The following is a 16572-nucleotide window of genomic DNA, read 5'->3' as shown; positions in this document are numbered from 1 at the left end:
TGATTACGTCTCATTTGCGTCTGCCCCGTGGCGTTCCCATGTTTGTATGGTTCTCTCTCCGACTTTCCCCACTACAAACGTTACACAGTGATGGCTATGAGTGAGATAGCACCCTTTGTACCAAGGTAGGCAAACACTGCATTTAATAGTTTGTAGAACTGAATACATGGGTTAATAAAATGTGCGTTAAACTAGAATTTTGTTGACTCTTTTTCACACTCATAAGACTCACTGATTAACTGTTCACTAACGTTGGCTTTGAAGGTGCTTGGTCAGTCATTTTTCGCCGTGTTAACCCTCTAGCTTGCTAACGTATAGTCAGCTGTTTGCCTTTTGAAGTAACTTATTTGTTTCCCCGGACAAAATAGAAGGCCAATATTAAACCAACTTGTGAATTAAATGAGTGCACATGTAACGTTAGCGTTAACATTACTACCGTTTACCTGTAATTAGCATGACCTCGAACAAAATTACTGTACATGGGAGCCAGGAAGATAGCTAAGTGGCTAGAAGCTAACTTACAGGTTACCTTATCAGATACTTCACGGGCAGTTTTCACTTGTAGATTTTGGAGAAAGTGCTTAATGTTTCCGTGCCGAAGAAAACTTTTCGGACGCAGCTAGCTTTTTATCGAATTAAGTATATCTAATATAACTCTGTTACCCCATTACTCCATAATACCTTACAAAGCCAAATTTGCTGGCGATTGAGTTCCTAACGTTAGTTTCAGAAAATTGCTTTCATAACATGTTCCATGTATCCCTAGCTTACTTCACTTTGAGTGACGGAGAACGTTAGCGCTGAATCAAATATTTTGGATAATTAATAAACAGACCAAATATGTTGGATAATTAATAAACAGACCATACAGTTTATAAAGTTGTGTCCACCTAATTAAGGTTTCAGATTCTGTTCTATGACCAGACAGATCCACATAGATCACGTTTCTAATTCAGTTTCACTTCAGTGGGTGTAACAAAGTTAAGCACATACTTTGTTTTAGCTGTGTATTTAAGTTTTTTTTCCCCCACCAGACAGCCAGCGAGTCCATCTGCTTTTGCCAAAGAATAGAGGACAGATAATAATATGTCTTAACCAGAGTGAGTGAACTGATGCAGGCGTGCTTTCATGACCCTGCTAGCCAGCATTTTAGCCAGTTGTTCCTGAAACCCTGCACTTCCTGAATGAAGTGCTTGTCTTTTTCTCTCTCCAAATGCAGTTCTTATTTCCTTAAGGGCTGTGAGAGGAAGTCCCCTTGTTTGATTAGGAAGTGCTAGCCGAGAAGAGCGCCACTCTGTCCAGGCTAGAGGAAGTGGAGTTTTCACACCAGAGGAGGATGATGTTGATATATTGCCACCGGTGAGGCCTGCCCTGCACTCTCCCACCATGCCCAGACGGGGACTACCACTGCAGGGCAGGGCACGCTGGCTCCTCCTGGGCATCTTCCTGCTGCTGGTGTTGTTACTGTTTGCCTACCTGCTGGAGTGCACACCACCCCCCGACGCCAGCTTGGCCCTGCCAGGTCTGGGGGCTGAGCCGTACGGCCGGGAGCACTACCAGGCCCTGCTCCAGGAGCAGGAGGAGCGCCACGTCAGTCGTGCCAACAGCCTGAAGCGGCAGATTGCCCAGCTCAAGCAGGAGCTGCAGGAGATGAACGAGAAGCTCAAGGCTCTGCAGGAGCGCAAGGAGGCCCCGGCGGCCGGAGGTCTGGGCCTGGCCGGCGACAAAGACCAGGAGCCCGGAGACCTGCTGGAGTACCTGCACGCACAGATCGACAAGGCCGAGGTGAGCACGGGTGCGAGGCTGCCCAGCGAGTACGCCCTGGTGCCCTTCGAGAGCTTCACCGCCACCAAGGTGTTCCAGCTGGAGATGGGCCTCACGCGGCACCCCGAGGAGAAGCCTGTGAGGAAGGACCGGCGCGACGAGCTGGTGGAGGTGATCGAAGCGGGGCTGGATGTCATCAACAATCCGGACGAGGAGGACGGTCAAGAGGAGGATGTGCCCATGCAGAGACAAATGTACACTGAGGGCCATTTCATTGAAGGTACGCCTTGTTCAGTGTCAGCACAGCTCCACAATACAGGGATCGTATGGAACCTTGCAATACTTGAAAGTTGGTGAATTTAAAAAAATTATAATAAGGAAAGAAATCAATGCTTTGAAATGGTCTGAGGTCACTAGGCCTAGGCTAAGTTTGTGAATTAATATAGTTGTGCATTAATAGAAATTGGAGTTCTTTTTATATATATTTTATATATAACTCGTCATTACATAAGCTGTCTGCATGTGTCTCCTGCTGTCTGTGCATCTTTGTGTCATTAAGTTCAAGTAGTTTATTGTCATGTACTCATAAAAGGAATTATAAGTAATGCAATTATTGTGCTCAAGAATTACTGCATGTCATATGTCACATGCATGCCTGGCTCGGTGATTCAAATGATGTAGGTTAAACAGTAGCAAGCAAGCAATTTGGGTCCTTGAATTTGAGGGATCGGAGGGCATAAAACGTCCTTTCATTTGGTGTGAAAGGTGTAGGAACCCTAACAATGTCTATCAAGTAGTGGTAAATGAGTAAACCTGCTTTAATCAATACCAAGTTAATATTTTCTTACGGTACTGCATTTCAGTGGAAGTTAAATATTTGAGATTTAGACACCACACCAAGCACATTGTATTTATTCATATACGTATTTTTTAAAGATATGTTTTCATCTCTGATGTCCCCTTGATGTTGAGAATCTTACTGTAGGATTAGCATATGCATTCATTATGTGTATGTGACAATTGGCCCAAATGAATCTCATCTTAATGGTTCTCCTCTACAGGGCTGTACAGGACTGAGCGAGACAAAGGCACTCTCTACGAACTCTTCTTTGCTAAAGAAAATTCGAATGAATTCCGCCACGTCACTCTCTTCCGTCCATTTGGGCCGCTGATGAAGGTGCGGAGCGTGTCTGTGGAGACCACCCATACCATCATCAACCTCATAGTGCCTCTCTCAGGCAGGACTGACACTTTCACTCAGTTCCTCCACAACTTCAGGTGAGGCTCTGGAATTGTCTCAGGGTGTGGGGTACTGTAGGATTATAACTTCTGTGTCTGACATTTTTCTGCCATTCCTGTTTTTATGTATTTTAAAAGCAGGCCATGGTGTTATCCATTTTGGATGGGATCTGAAAACATGTGGTTTACATAAGATCAGTCCTTGTTTGAACTTCTGAACAACATAAATAACTTTCAGCATGCAATAGAACAAGTCCCAGATTCATGGTGTTGACTGAAACCGCACCATCAGATTCTTTTGGTCTCGGCCCTCTGCTGTTTTGGTTGGTTTTCTGTCTGAATTGGTTCCTTCCGTCTTGAATGAAGGAGGGTGGATGTATTTTCTGCTAGACTTGCTTGCGTCATCTAAATGGGCAAGACTGGCATGGCTGCATGTTTGAGAATATTGTAATTGAACATCGGTAGATAATTACTGCACTATGATCTGTAGTACCACAACATGTTTTTTAGTGTTGTGGGCTGCTTGAGTCTGTGTTGACATCAACTACTGGGGTGTGTCATTGCATCATGTTTTTCCAGGGATTATAGCAGTCATTCCTGTGAATTATGAAAGGATCTTTTCCCCTGGAGGCCATTTATTTAATTACTAAAAGATTTGTTGTGGTGCATCTTGACAGCACTCGTTAACCAATAAGACCACAGCTTTTTCTAAATATAATTTTAGTGGAGCATAAGATTGATGAGACTTATTCATTTATTTATTTAATTTTTCCAGAGAAGTATGCATACAGCAAGACAAGCGAGTCTATCTTACTGTGGTGTACTTTGGGCAGAAAGGACTGCAGGACGTTAAGATTTCTCTTCAAAAAATGTCCAGGTCTGTATTAAATAAATAATCTCAGAAGAACTCCCACTAAATCCTTTCATATATTTACCCCCTCAAAGTAATTGAATCCTTTCGACAGGAAGTAAAATAACTTGTAATAATAATTAAAGAGTGTCTGGTGGTCAAGTTGCCTTTTTCATTTTCCAGTGAGGAGAATTTTACTGACTACACCTTGATTCCTGTGGATGAGGAGTTTTCCCGCGGCCGTGGCCTTGACATAGGCGCTCATGCCTGGAAGAGGAGTGCTGATGTCCTCATGTTCTTCTGTGATGTGGACATCTACTTTACCCTGGAATTTCTCAACTCCTGCCGCCTTAATGCCGCTCCTAGTAGGTGTTTACAGACTGCCAGCACAGATTACATGTTTTAAGCGATTTAGTTGGTTGCTTCCTGTTCCTGTATGCTTTTTTATTTTTTCCTCAGATAAGAAAGTCTTCTATCCAGTGGTATTCAGCCTCTACAATCCTGCAATCGTCTATGGGAATCTTGAGCTGGCTCCTCCCATTGAACATCAGTTGGTAAGGCGCTACTAACATTTAAACTTCACCAGTATGGCAGTATAGCTTTATTGAAAGTTATTATCAACCTTAAATGCTCAATTCACAGGATACAAGAGGTACATTAATAATGTATCTTTTACAGATTCATAAAAAAGACACAGGATTTTGGAGAGATTTTGGTTTTGGTATGACTTGCCAATACCGATCTGACTTTTTAGACATTGGTAAGTGAGGTCACTACCTCTCATAATAATTTTGATTGCAGTTCAAATGGAATTTGAACAATTAACTTGTTTCATGACAGGTGGCTTTGATCTGGAGGTAAAAGGCTGGGGTGTGGAGGATGTCCACCTGTACAGGAAGTACCTGCGGAGCGACACCATTGTGGTGCGAACGCCCGTGTCCAGCCTTTTCCACCTGTGGCATGAGAAGCAGTGCGCAGACGAGCTCACCCCGGAGCAGTACCGCATGTGCATCCAGTCCAAGGCCATGAACGAGGCCTCCCACCCCCACCTGGGAATGCTGGTGTTCCGGGAGGAGATCGAGAACCACCTCCGGAAGCAGGCCTACAAGACTCAGATCAAAGCAGAGGAGTAGGACCAGCCTTTGCACACGTAGGATTTAATCTAAACCTAAACCTAGACCTAACCACTGGATACTAGGACTACTGTTTTGAAGGTTTTGGTTAGGGGTGAATGGTTTCTGTAATGAGTAGCCAATCCTCAGAAACAACAGGTCTGTGAAGACTTGTACTTGACTGAAGAAACTTCCAAGGACTCAGTTGCAGTGCCTGTGTGATTATCTCGAATCTCCAGTTCTGGAGATCAGCTGTCTCTGAGATGCTGTCTGAATGGCAAAATGCTTTTATGAAGGTCAGTTCAGCCCCAAATTGCCATGGGGGATTTAGCAGGTTATGGTTACATGGACTCTCCAGAGAGGACTTTTAACTTGAATGAATGATATTGAGGCACATTTCCTGCCTTAGAGGTCAATACAGAAGTTTCAATATGTTTACTGTCTGTATATCTGGTTTTAACAATTGTTTGTAGAGCCATATTTCCTTTTTTGTTTCCTAACTGCGCTGTGATGGGGAAAAAAAGGGATCAGTGTGGAAGCAGTAATTTCAAAGGGACAATCAGTTACTGGGAATGAAGTTTACGGATTCAAAACTACAGTAAATGTTACTGCAGATGAACTGTATGTGTGGATCAGCAAATGTCTGACATGTCTTGAAATGCTACAAAAGCATGGGCTTGGTCATATTTTAATGATATGTTGTTCATTTTTGTTAATATTTAAATGCCACATTTGAAGAAAACAAAAAAAATAACCTTAGTGCTTTGAAAAGGACATAATAATTTACAAATCTCAGCTGTCAAAGCTTTTTTGTTTGTTATAAGTTGTTTAAGACCACTTCAGCCACCAACACGGGTGTAACTGGGTGCAAACGGATGATGTGCCTCAAAGTTTGATATGAGGACAGAGTGAATGGCCTGTTCAAGATGTTGTGTGTGTATATAAAGATAATTTCAAACATGAGCAGGAAAAGAAGCCTGGACTGCTGCATGCTCAATGTCTCATTTCTTGTCCTTTTGATAACATAAATAAAATCTTAACCCAAATCCACCGTTTTTCAGAAATGGCTTTTTTTTTTAATCTTGTATAGATTATATCTGAAATGGTCACAATGTTGATGTAATTATTGCCACAGCGCCAAGTGCCCTCATTTATCATAACATTACTATATTAATAAATAAATACATTTTAATAATATAAAAAGTGGCAGCTTAAGAAAGCGGTCATGTGTCTGCTCCCATTATAAATCTGCACCCTTAGGTTTGCTGCTACCGCAGAACAGAAGTTTGTGTATTCCAATCCAATTATGATGCCATCTGGGGGACATGTGGAGTAGGACTGGGACAAAAGCTCTTGTTTACATAAATGTCATCTCTTATTTGCCCTCTGGAAGTGGAAGTACTTTCTGAGGGTTATATCTGAACAAGGATATAATAATGTGTTTATTACTGTTTACATTCCAGTTCTATTTTTGTCTGTGAGGTATCAAGATATCTATTAACAAAAATGTGTCCTCACACACAGCTGCATTCAGAAAGTAAAAGTTATGAAGAAATTGTACAAAGCCACAGAATGTGTTAATCATAAACGCCTTTGCTTTTTTATTTTATGACTTGTTAATAATGTAATAATGTCACTCTTGCCTGGACTGTTGGGTACTTTCACATTAATTGTGGCTCCACTTTCCCCATGTAATTGATCAACTTCATGGGAATTTCAACTGCAGTTGTATTTACTCTAAAAAATCATTTTAAAACAATGTGGCCTTGAAATCCACTAAGTATCTTTTCTTAATTTAAGACATATGGCATAATACACGTGTATCTGTTTTTACAATACTACAGTAGAAAAAAAGAAAAACCTAAACAAAGACAATTTCCTGTATAATGAATCCACCAACTACAATGACAGGTATTGACTAGAATCTACTGCAGTTTTGAATGTTTCAAAATAAAGGTCTGTGTGGTTTTATGTATTGCACTTCATCAATGGATAATCTGTTCTGGATGTATATCCATGGTTTTGTAGATCTCCTTCAGGATTAGCAGGGCTGTGTCCTCAGACTCCCTGTTGAACAGAAAACGGAAAAAGGCATTTTGATCATGTGACCATTGGTGTGTACAATTAAATGATTCACTTTTAGTACATGACTCCCTGCTGAACTAACTAGGCGAGTTGCAAAGTCTGAATAGCTGTTCTTAGCTTAACTATTCAGATATTAATATCCCTATTTGGTTAGTATTCACATCTAATCAATCAAAAGAAATGATCAGAAAATGTAGGTAGTTGTATGGTTTCATTAATAATTGCATTATTCATTTGTGCAGTGAGACTGCACATGCAATAATGTGAAATATGTTCAATATGTGAAAATCTTCATAATGTACCAGTAGCACAGATGGCTTTGAAGAGCAAAGAGGTATTCATTGAAGCTCTCTATGGGTTTCTCTTGCAGGACATAGTCAATACGGTTTCCTCCATTCAGCATTCCAATTTTAACGGACGGGTAATCCTCCTTCTGCTCAGGGCTGTCCACCATCTTGCCCACTGCAACGCACAAACATGCAGAGTTTGCACTCATACAAAACGCTGACGAGGCATTATTACCAAATGGCATTAGGTTTTACACCACAGCATGGAACCAGTCGTTTAACACCATAATTTGACCCTTCTCCAGGCAGGTGGTATAATGTTTTCTAAAAACATGTCTTATCAAATGTGCATAATGGGTGGAGGGACTGATGCCAGCACTCACCCTCTCCTTCCTCTCCTTGCAGTTGCTTCTGCTCCTCCTCCTGGATCTGGTTGGCCACGATGGCCAGTTCGGCCTGTAGCTGGGTGTTGGAGGTGTGAGCTCGCGCAAAGTCGTTGAGCGTCTGCCAGGCGCTCCTCAGGGAGCTGATGACGCTGTGCTTCAGGTCCGAGCCCATCCGCGTCAGACTCTCCTTCAGCTCTGCAAACACAAACGCCTGGGTGTTAGCGCGACCTTGGCCAGCCAGGTCACCTCGAGGGGCAGGGGGCCCCAAGAGAGCGAGGAATAGAGGACATGACTAAGGAGCCGTACCCAGATGTAATCTCTTTCGGCCCTTGTGGTGGGGGACCAGAATAGGCTTGAGGTCCAGGTCTGGCAGAATCATGGGCTCAATGCGGTAGGCGACAGGGTCCAACTACAATGACACACATTTCGTTTGCATTCAGATCAAAACCACTGAGGTATGAAGATCAAATACAATATCAACTTTACTTATACATGGGCTTTTGAGAGTCAACAATAGATGCTGATATATAAGTGTGGACTGTTCCAAAATGGTTGTAAACAATATTCATGTCAGATAATTCCCAGGTATAAATGTAAAAAAACAATATGAACTTAAGTCACAAGAGTGTTCTCACTGGATGGTAAATATTGAAGAATCTCTTGCAGGTAGGCAGTTGATAGGTCTCTTCAATTCTCTCCAGACCTCTTACTGTGAGGAACATGCCGATAGGGGAGCCCAGGGCAAAGAAATTAGAAGGCTCAAAGTCCAGCGTGTGATAGATTACAGACACCTAAACAAACAAGAACCATCGGAACCACTTCATAAAGTGCATCAAATCATTATTTTTTTTTGTCTGGTAAACATAAAATAGAGCATGTGAACCAGAACTGACCTGTCCAGTACCAATCTCAAAGTAGTTGTAATCCACATGGATGGAGGACATGGTTCTTCCAACAGGAGGTTTGCTAGAGACTGGGGTTGGGACAGGCTCTGCATTCTGAGGTGGAGTAGCCTCTTTTACCACGTCCTTTATGGCTGGCTTTTCTGCTGCTGCCGCCTGCCATGTTATTGAAGATGTTTTTGGGTCATTTGTCTCTGATCACATGATTTCTTATTTTTCCACATCTCGAGTGAAAGCAGTCAAGGAGAGACTTGCAGCAGAGGTGAGAATGTGGATGCTTACCTGCTTGCTTGCCCTCTCTTTGACAAACTTGGCAAACTTCTTGCGTGGCCCCAGGGGAATGCCCATCTCTTTTAAATCCTCAACAGTGCACATCAGCTACAGAGGACACAAACAAAAAATACACTTCACTGCTTTTGTCTCATTGTATTACCACATAATGATAAATATATAGATATTAATGAGACGGTAAAAATGAATCCCTTACAAAAGATTCTATATCAATCTTCTCCTGTTCAAATGTGCTCTGGTATTCTGAGAGACCCAGGTGCTCCAGAACAGCGGATAGGTCTGCAAACTCCTCTCCATCCTCCTTCGACTCCTCCTCACACACCGCCTGACTTGGAGCATTGTTCTCCTCACTGACTGGTGTGCTGATCTGCTTCATGAAGCACAGAGGTTTTCAGCAAGTTACTAAACGTTCTAAAGTAACTAGGGGCCTATACTACGAAGCAAGTTCAACATCCCCAGATTATCTTTTTGTTAGCTGGTTGGGGAAAAAAAAAAGTCAACACAGGCTTCACAATCTATGAGCCTATGAGCACGTTCACATAGAAGGGCTCTACTGGACTTTGTATCATTTGGAAGAATCGAGAGGGTTAAAGCCAAGCTATCTTGAGAGAAACAAATAATTACTTCTGTATTCATTAAGGCATGATAAGGTTACCTAGGGTGGTATAATCTGATGGTGTATTGCATTAAATAAATCTTTTGCTTTGATTTATTTTGGTGTGTACATCAATATTAGCGTCATGTCAAATCTATCCACAGGATCAAACATTTTAAAATAGGCAAAGCTCCGTCTGATAACATATTTTAGAGAAGCTTGGAAGTATCATCCAGGATGAAACCTTAAGTTACCTTTTATTTGTAATTCCCAAATCCTGAGCCGTAGTACAGGCCGCCTCATGTAACCCAACTGACCAATAACCATTAATTATGAACTCATCAGGAGGTGATATATTTTCAGTTCATGACCACAATTTGCCTATGCAATACCTTCAGCGTACTGTGCACACATTCTCAGTCATCACTGGAAATGAGCTTTGGCAGGCTAAGAGCAGAGTAATTGCCGTCCATGTCCATACCTGTTTGGCGTCAGGCGAAGTACTGCCATTGGCCGTTGGGGTACCAGAAGGAGAGCCTGTCTTCTGATTTGATAGCAGGTCAAAAAGAATGAGAGAACCTGTAAAAGATATTGGGGGGTTAAAGCGGTTCAAGATTTACAATGAAGTCACTCCACCAATCGTTCCTTCCTGTCTCCAAAGTCACATGACACCAGAGTGTATTTTCCTACCTAAACTGTGTCCAGACACAGATATGCCGCCTTTAAAGTCAGGATTCCTTTCCATGAAAAGAGCGTAGATGCGATTGATCTCCTTGGCAACTGTGTCCATGATAGTCTGGCAGTATGTGGGGCTATTGTAGAAGAGGACATCTAGGAGGGTCTCGTTAGTGAAATGGCGTAAACGACCTGTGCTGGGTAGAGTGATCTTCTTTATCCGCCTGCAAGAAAGAAAAAGCAAACAGAGTTCCAATCAGTTGACTCAAAATCAAAGAAACAAGCGGAGCTCTCATAGCCCTTTTCCACCGACAGAGAACCGGTTCTGTTCTCGTTCCCGAACCAATTCGGAGCATTTCAACTAAACAAAAACTGGTTCAGAATGTGGCACTTTGGTTCGGGGCTGGACCAAAAAATTTTGGGAGTGGGTGTGTCATTCTACCATGACTATTGAGTTTGCCCTCCTTATCAACTGTTGCCATGATTAAACAAAACTAGTCAACTAGCACTACACTGCAGACGTTAACTAGCATTTTATTAACTTTTGTTTATGTGTGCAGCAACCATTGTTGATGAACTAGTGGAAATGCAGGTTGGTTCATTACATAGCACTGAAGTTCAAAACATTCTGAACTGAACCGGTTCAAGAATGTCTTCTCTGACGGTCGAAAAACGCCCTCAGCAACTTTGCGGCCCCTTTACCTGTCCACTCCGGTGGCATCACCATGCAGGGCTGTGTGCCACTGCACAGGCAGGAACTCCACCCTGCTGATGACCCGCTCATCCTGGGGCTTCTTAAAGTGACTCTGCAGGAGCTTCAAGGACACGCTGCGGAAATCGTCCACTGTCGAGGCACAAGATGAAGAACAAAAATAGAACTCTCACTCACCCACCCACTCACTTGAGTCTTAGACCACTCAACCAGCGGATAGCATTTGAGTGGCAAGCAGTTTAAAGCAGTCTTTAAAAAGGCTACTCAAAATGTATGTAACAGATTTGATTGGGCATGAAGAATGTCTAACTACCCATCCCTGTGGTGACAATTAGTCACCAAGCATGAAATGCTGAATGATTAGATAAAATACTTTGCTGAAACTTGCCCTGATGATAAAGTGAACTACTATATAATCAGGGCAAGTTTCAGCAAAGTACCGGTACAGTATTTGCTATCAGGAGCACTGGAAACACACTCACCACACTCCACCATACTCCTGAACCTCAAGTCACACACTGGGCCAATCCCGTGCACCATAAACACCAGATGGTCAACCTGCGGCATTTCTCCTGGGGGGGGGGGGGGTTTAGATGAGGTAAGTGACACTAGAAAAACACAGGGATGTTGATAGTACATGTTCTGGTACACCTGAGGGCACCTGTCCTTACCATCAGGGACTTCATCATGGTCATCATCTACCCCCCTCTTGACCACTCTGGGTCTCGTCTGCCCGTCTTGGGTGGTGCCCCATTCATCTGGCATGGCAGACGGCTGGAACTGGACAATCACCTACACGGAGACACGCCAGACAAGGCAAAGCATGTGAGTAAGGTCTAAACAGATGACGTCTGAAGAGAGAGCACATGAGCACCCATTTGTATTGCTGTTGACAGTTTGGATTTTGTATTGCTGTTGACAGTTTGGATTTTGTATTGCTGTTGACAGTTTTTACATCCAAGTTATCAAATTAACTTTGAGCCAACTGAATCTATTTTAAAATGTTTTGAATGCTATATGTTCTCCACAGAAAAAAAAAAAAGACTAAACTAAACTAACTAGGGCTGCAACAATTAACTGATTAATCAACGGTGGTTACAAAGAGGCAGGTCATGTCTTACCTTTGGATTATGCATGACGATAGTTTCTCCAGATGGGAATTCCAGTCTCCGATGCCACTGATTAGTGGATACAGCTTTTTTATATTCAGCCTTAGAAAAGGACACATGATAAATGACTTAATCAAGGGTTTCAGTAGATTTTCCTGACATGGCTTGTGTGTGAATAATTGAAGACAATACATGTGAATAATTATTTCCATACAAAATCTGCAACTGGTCTAGAGGATGCAAAAATAAGTAATGTACAATATTTTTTTTCAACACCAAAAAACCCCCCTCTTTGACAAAACTGTTGTGGGCACTTAATTACCATCATTAATTATCATTTACTATACTCATTACTAATTAACATTTACTATGTTAATTTATTATACTTTGTACTATTTGATTTTATTGAAAGTATTTATTACTTTACAAACATCAAACACGTTCCTATTAAAGTGTTAGGGGGTTGGGGGTATATTCATCAACACTGACAAACCTCCAGTTTCTCGCTGAACTCCTCTGAGTATGGAATGAAGCGGCTGTCTGTGTCTCCTTTGTAGAACCAGCTGCAGCGTCGCACCTCTGTTGGCTCTTCCTCCCAATACACCGCCGTGCGCATCCGGTCATACAGCTGGACGTCATAGCGGCCGCCATCCGTGGACACAATCACATTCTCTGGGTCTGGTTGGACTAGGGACACAGGAATGGTTTATTGGACAAATGAGTGCAGTTTGTTGCATAATCCATCCATTAATTTAAAGATACAAGAGGGAATAAGTCAATCTGTAACATTATATCATCAGTTACGCAACATTAACCTGTCTATTGACATCTTAACTTGTGATACTGGCTGTCCTATGAAGAGTTTAACTATATTTCCTTAAAATTAAGCCCACACACACACACACAAAATCTATTTCAACTGCATTGTTAATTTTAACCCCCACTTAACAGCAACCTATACAATGGGGGAAACACTACTAATCCACTGGGTGGTATACCTGAATTGAAGGTCTCCTCCAAACGAAGAGAGTCCAGGATACTTAAGGGAAGCCAGACCTTCTTGGACTCCACTTGCTTGCAGTAGAACCAGTGGAGCTGCACAGGCTCGTAGACGTTGTAGTTGTATGGCATCATAGGGTTGGCCGGGACCAGAGGTCCAGCCATACTGGGCCCCATGGGGGGCATTGGACTCTGCGTGGTAGGAGGAGGAGGAGGCTGGAGGGACACAGAGGGATACGAGTCAAGGATGTCCAAAGAGAGAAGAGTACTATTTAAAGTGAAAACGATTGTGGCATTGCATTAGTGGAGGTCATGGTCATGTACATTAGCTGAATGATTAACTTTGAGGGACAGGAGACTGAACTGTATCTCAGTATATTAGGTGTTCTAATCATGAATCATATCTATTCATAAACCATATTACTTCTGAACCGACAACTGAACTTGGATGAGTGGCTAAAATCCTAATGGATTTAAATTTGCGTGTGACGGTGAATGCAGTTGAGAATAATGGCCAGTCGTACCGTTGCGAATGCAGAAGGTCCCATCTGGAATGTCTGAGCAGGAGGTGCCTGTGTGTAAGGGTTGGTGTTCTGTGGGGGAATCTGCTGCGGCACTTCCGGGGCCGGGATATAGGGGTTGGCCCTGCTGCTCAGAGGCGTGTGACGATAGGGGTTGTAGGACTGCTGGGAGGCCTGGGGAGGTGGGGGAGCTCCCATGGTGGGAGGGGGAGTAAACTGGCCCATGGGGCTTTGGTAAACTGCACTGTTGAACTGCGGAGCTGCGGCAGTGCTGGAGTGGGGTATTGTGGGGCCGGCAGCCAACGTGGCAGCAGCAGGGCTGGAGACCAGCGAGGGGCCAGAGGTCATGGGGGCGACAGTGGGGGCTGGGGGCGGGCATGGCTGGTGCCCGATGGAGGCGAAAGGGTCGCTGCTGGTGGTCGAACTGGAGAAGTAGCTGAATGTGGAGGGTTGTGGGGCTGTGCTGGAGGTCTGGCCCAAGAAGCTGTCTTCCTCACCAACGTCAGTGGTGTCATCTGCAGAAACACAGAAGAAGGTGAAGGTGAGTCATTCCGTGTCCAATGAGACAAAATCCAGGAAAATGGGTGTAGCACAGACTCTGATTTTTCTCAAAGTTTGTTTACACAATGTTTAGGTTCCATAACTAAAAAATTTTTGTTCAATTCTATTGTTTTCATAATATTTTTGCCCTTGATTGTTTGCACTCTATAAAAAGCCTTTTCTTGGAGGCCATGTTTGGACATTTATATCTTAAAAAGTATTATTCTTAGCCTGACCAAACTTTGTAGAATGGAAGACAAACATGCTCTCAGTAAGATTCAAATCATTAAACGTTTGTACCACAGTCTCGTTCTTTTTATAGAAGTCTCTAGTTCAGAAAAAACATGCAAAAAAATGATATTGAGGGTCTACAAACTCTTTTATTCGCCTTATTCACCCGGCGGCCAGAACGAGGCTAAAGGGTACACTTGCCATTACACCTAAGTGCAGATGGTGGTGGTAATGCACTCCGTTTGCAAACTGCCAAAAAAAAAAAACTCACCGAAAACCATAAGGCCATAATAATAAGGATAAAACAAGGTGTGTTTGTATTTTTGTGTCATTTTGCCTGTAACTACATGCATTTATTCTGTGAATGGGACAATATTGGTACTTTACACACGAAATATCCATATACTTACCCATTTTCACATAGATTTGTATTGTCCTACTGGCTACCCCAAATACCATTTCAGTTGCTTGAAAATGACACAAAAATACAAACATGCCTTGATACTAAATGAAAAACGTTTTTTAATACCTTCAATATCACACTTAATGCACATTTTTCCAAAATCGGTCCCTTTCGAAAGTCAGGAGACATTTAGTACAGATCTTAAATTGTTTATATGCTTATTACTCATGTTTACATGCGTGTTACTCATGCTTATAATGAGTTGAGCTTCCACCCTAGAAAATCCTAGGTTAGGGAAAATATTTGGCAAGATATTAATACCCAAACATGGCATGTGTTTTTCAAGCTGTAAAAATATAAGAATTTCAAGTGCTGAAAAAGATATGAAGACAGAAGATTTGCACAGAAATATTTCAAAGGCCTTGGTTTTAGGACCCATTGATGATATAGACAAGTTTTGATCGAAATCTGAGACGTGCAGCAACAACCTTACTGTATCCTGATTTGACACGGAATGACTCACGTGACATTTCACTTACATTACCTTGCCTTGATGTTCACTTCAAGATGTAACACATATCGTATAACACTACTTAAAATACTGCAATTTACATTTAACTTGAAGTACAAACAAAATATAAACATTGCTTAAGTTGCCCCATGCCTCCAGACATTTTCTACAACGTGACACACAAGTGAAGAAAAGAACAATTAATGGGATGGGTCTGTTGTAGAAAAATGCTCTAACCTACAAAGTAATAGTTGTCCAAACGGTTTTTTAACAGTTTGATGCTTACTTGACCCGACAGAACAAATCATAACATTAGGACTGTTTTAATTTCTACTATACACATAATGGACTAATTCAGTTTTATTTAGGCACATCATTAGTACGCAAATGACTTATCCGATTGTAGGACATCAAAGGCATTCTATGCCTGTCATGGCTCTAATTAGTATTTTTATCGAAGACCCAAGAACCTTTAGCATAACCTGACATCGGATGACAACTCGTTATCAACAAAGTACACAGAACAAATATAGGCTACAACTGGACTGTAACAGTTTGGAAACTGAGTAATGTTGTTTTTGACATGCTAATCATTGTAATAACACTTGTAAAAATGTATGGTGTTCGCCCACATTTAAAAGGGGATCGAAAACGGAATCTAGTTCCCTTTAACATTCAAGTGCTTTCACTATCCTATGCCTATCTGACCTATTTGGCTAGTTCAATAACTGTAGAAAAGATGCCAGCTAACATCAACCATAGTAGACATCAGTTGGCTACTACCACTTTTCTCACATGATGATGACATTGAGGTCGGGTAGACAACCACAAGAGACTAGTGATAGCAAAAAGGCAACATAATTATTTTAACAATTTAGCTGACTAGCCATATAGCTGGCTAACAAGTTATCCTAAAGCTAGCTTACTTTGACAGGCTCAAACAGTTGGCTAGCAAGTATTTTTCCTTATCTCACCTCCCGATAACACCGCAGGACCAGAGGCTTGACTGACAGGTATGAAAGGCAGGTTAAAATTGAACTCAGGTGCCGCAGAGAACAGTAAATTTGCGTTTGAATTGGGAGCGTTACTACCCCTTCTATCAGCCATTTTTGCTTAGAAATTACACGTAGCTTATCCTCCAGCTGGACAAGGCATAACTTCACTCAACCCGGATCTGAGAAGGTTCCTCTTCGTCATTCAGTGCAGAATAGTTTGCGCGGAGTATCAAAGTGGTACAACATAAAGACGATCTCTGCCAAAGGAAAACCCCACGCTAAGGTTAATTATTTGTTCTATATATCTGCGAAAGTCGCGGTCGAAACGCTTATCGTGTCAGAAAGACGGAAATCTTTTTCAGACC

At 42.2% G+C, this 16572-nt stretch overlaps 2 protein-coding genes across 5 annotated transcripts; one reads left to right on the top strand and one right to left on the bottom strand.

The window, feature by feature from the left end:
- Window positions 1–2: 2 nt before the first annotated feature.
- Window positions 3–6013, top strand: csgalnact2 (chondroitin sulfate N-acetylgalactosaminyltransferase 2). 3 transcript variants are annotated; one of them, XM_076286131.1, is made up of 9 exons: window positions 3–125; window positions 1035–1100; window positions 1220–2044; window positions 2826–3042; window positions 3779–3880; window positions 4037–4218; window positions 4313–4407; window positions 4532–4613; window positions 4694–6013. In XM_076286131.1, the coding sequence occupies exons 3-9, from the start codon at window positions 1387–1389 to the stop codon at window positions 4984–4986; spliced, it is 1629 nt and encodes a 542-aa protein (XP_076142246.1). In that variant the 5' UTR covers window positions 3–125; window positions 1035–1100; window positions 1220–1386; the 3' UTR covers window positions 4987–6013. The 3 variants fall into 3 exon arrangements, with proteins under 3 accessions (XP_076142246.1, XP_076142247.1, XP_076142245.1); XM_076286132.1 differs by lacking the exon at window positions 1035–1100 and having other exon boundaries at window positions 1236–2044; XM_076286130.1 differs by lacking the exon at window positions 1035–1100.
- A 525-nt stretch (window positions 6014–6538) lies between these two features.
- sec23ip (SEC23 interacting protein) lies at window positions 6539–16514 on the bottom strand. 2 transcript variants are annotated; one of them, XM_076286129.1, is made up of 18 exons: window positions 16187–16514; window positions 13531–14042; window positions 13006–13222; window positions 12501–12694; window positions 12020–12109; window positions 11570–11690; window positions 11381–11470; window positions 10889–11030; window positions 10202–10410; window positions 9993–10090; window positions 9113–9283; window positions 8908–9003; window positions 8617–8781; window positions 8359–8514; window positions 8030–8132; window positions 7721–7918; window positions 7353–7512; window positions 6539–7032 (listed from the first exon to the last, which is right to left on the bottom strand). In XM_076286129.1, exons 1-18 carry the CDS (start codon window positions 16317–16319, stop codon window positions 6951–6953), a joined length of 2937 nt encoding a protein of 978 aa, XP_076142244.1. In that variant the 5' UTR covers window positions 16320–16514; the 3' UTR covers window positions 6539–6950. The 2 variants fall into 2 exon arrangements, with proteins under 2 accessions (XP_076142244.1, XP_076142243.1); XM_076286128.1 differs by lacking the exons at window positions 13531–14042; window positions 16187–16514 and having other exon boundaries at window positions 9113–9286; window positions 13006–13216.
- Window positions 16515–16572: the final 58 nt, after the last annotated feature.

The sequence above is a fragment of the Alosa pseudoharengus genome, unplaced genomic scaffold (genome assembly GCF_046254945.1).
Source record: "Alosa pseudoharengus isolate Yale_2024_CS ecotype anadromous, Long Island Sound unplaced genomic scaffold, YU_APseudo_1.1 YU_APseudo_1.1_scf_15, whole genome shotgun sequence".
Lineage (NCBI taxonomy): Eukaryota > Metazoa > Chordata > Actinopteri > Clupeiformes > Clupeidae > Alosa > Alosa pseudoharengus.
The sequence above is the reverse complement of the archived record's forward strand: the minus strand, read 5'-3'. Positions and strand labels throughout refer to the sequence as shown.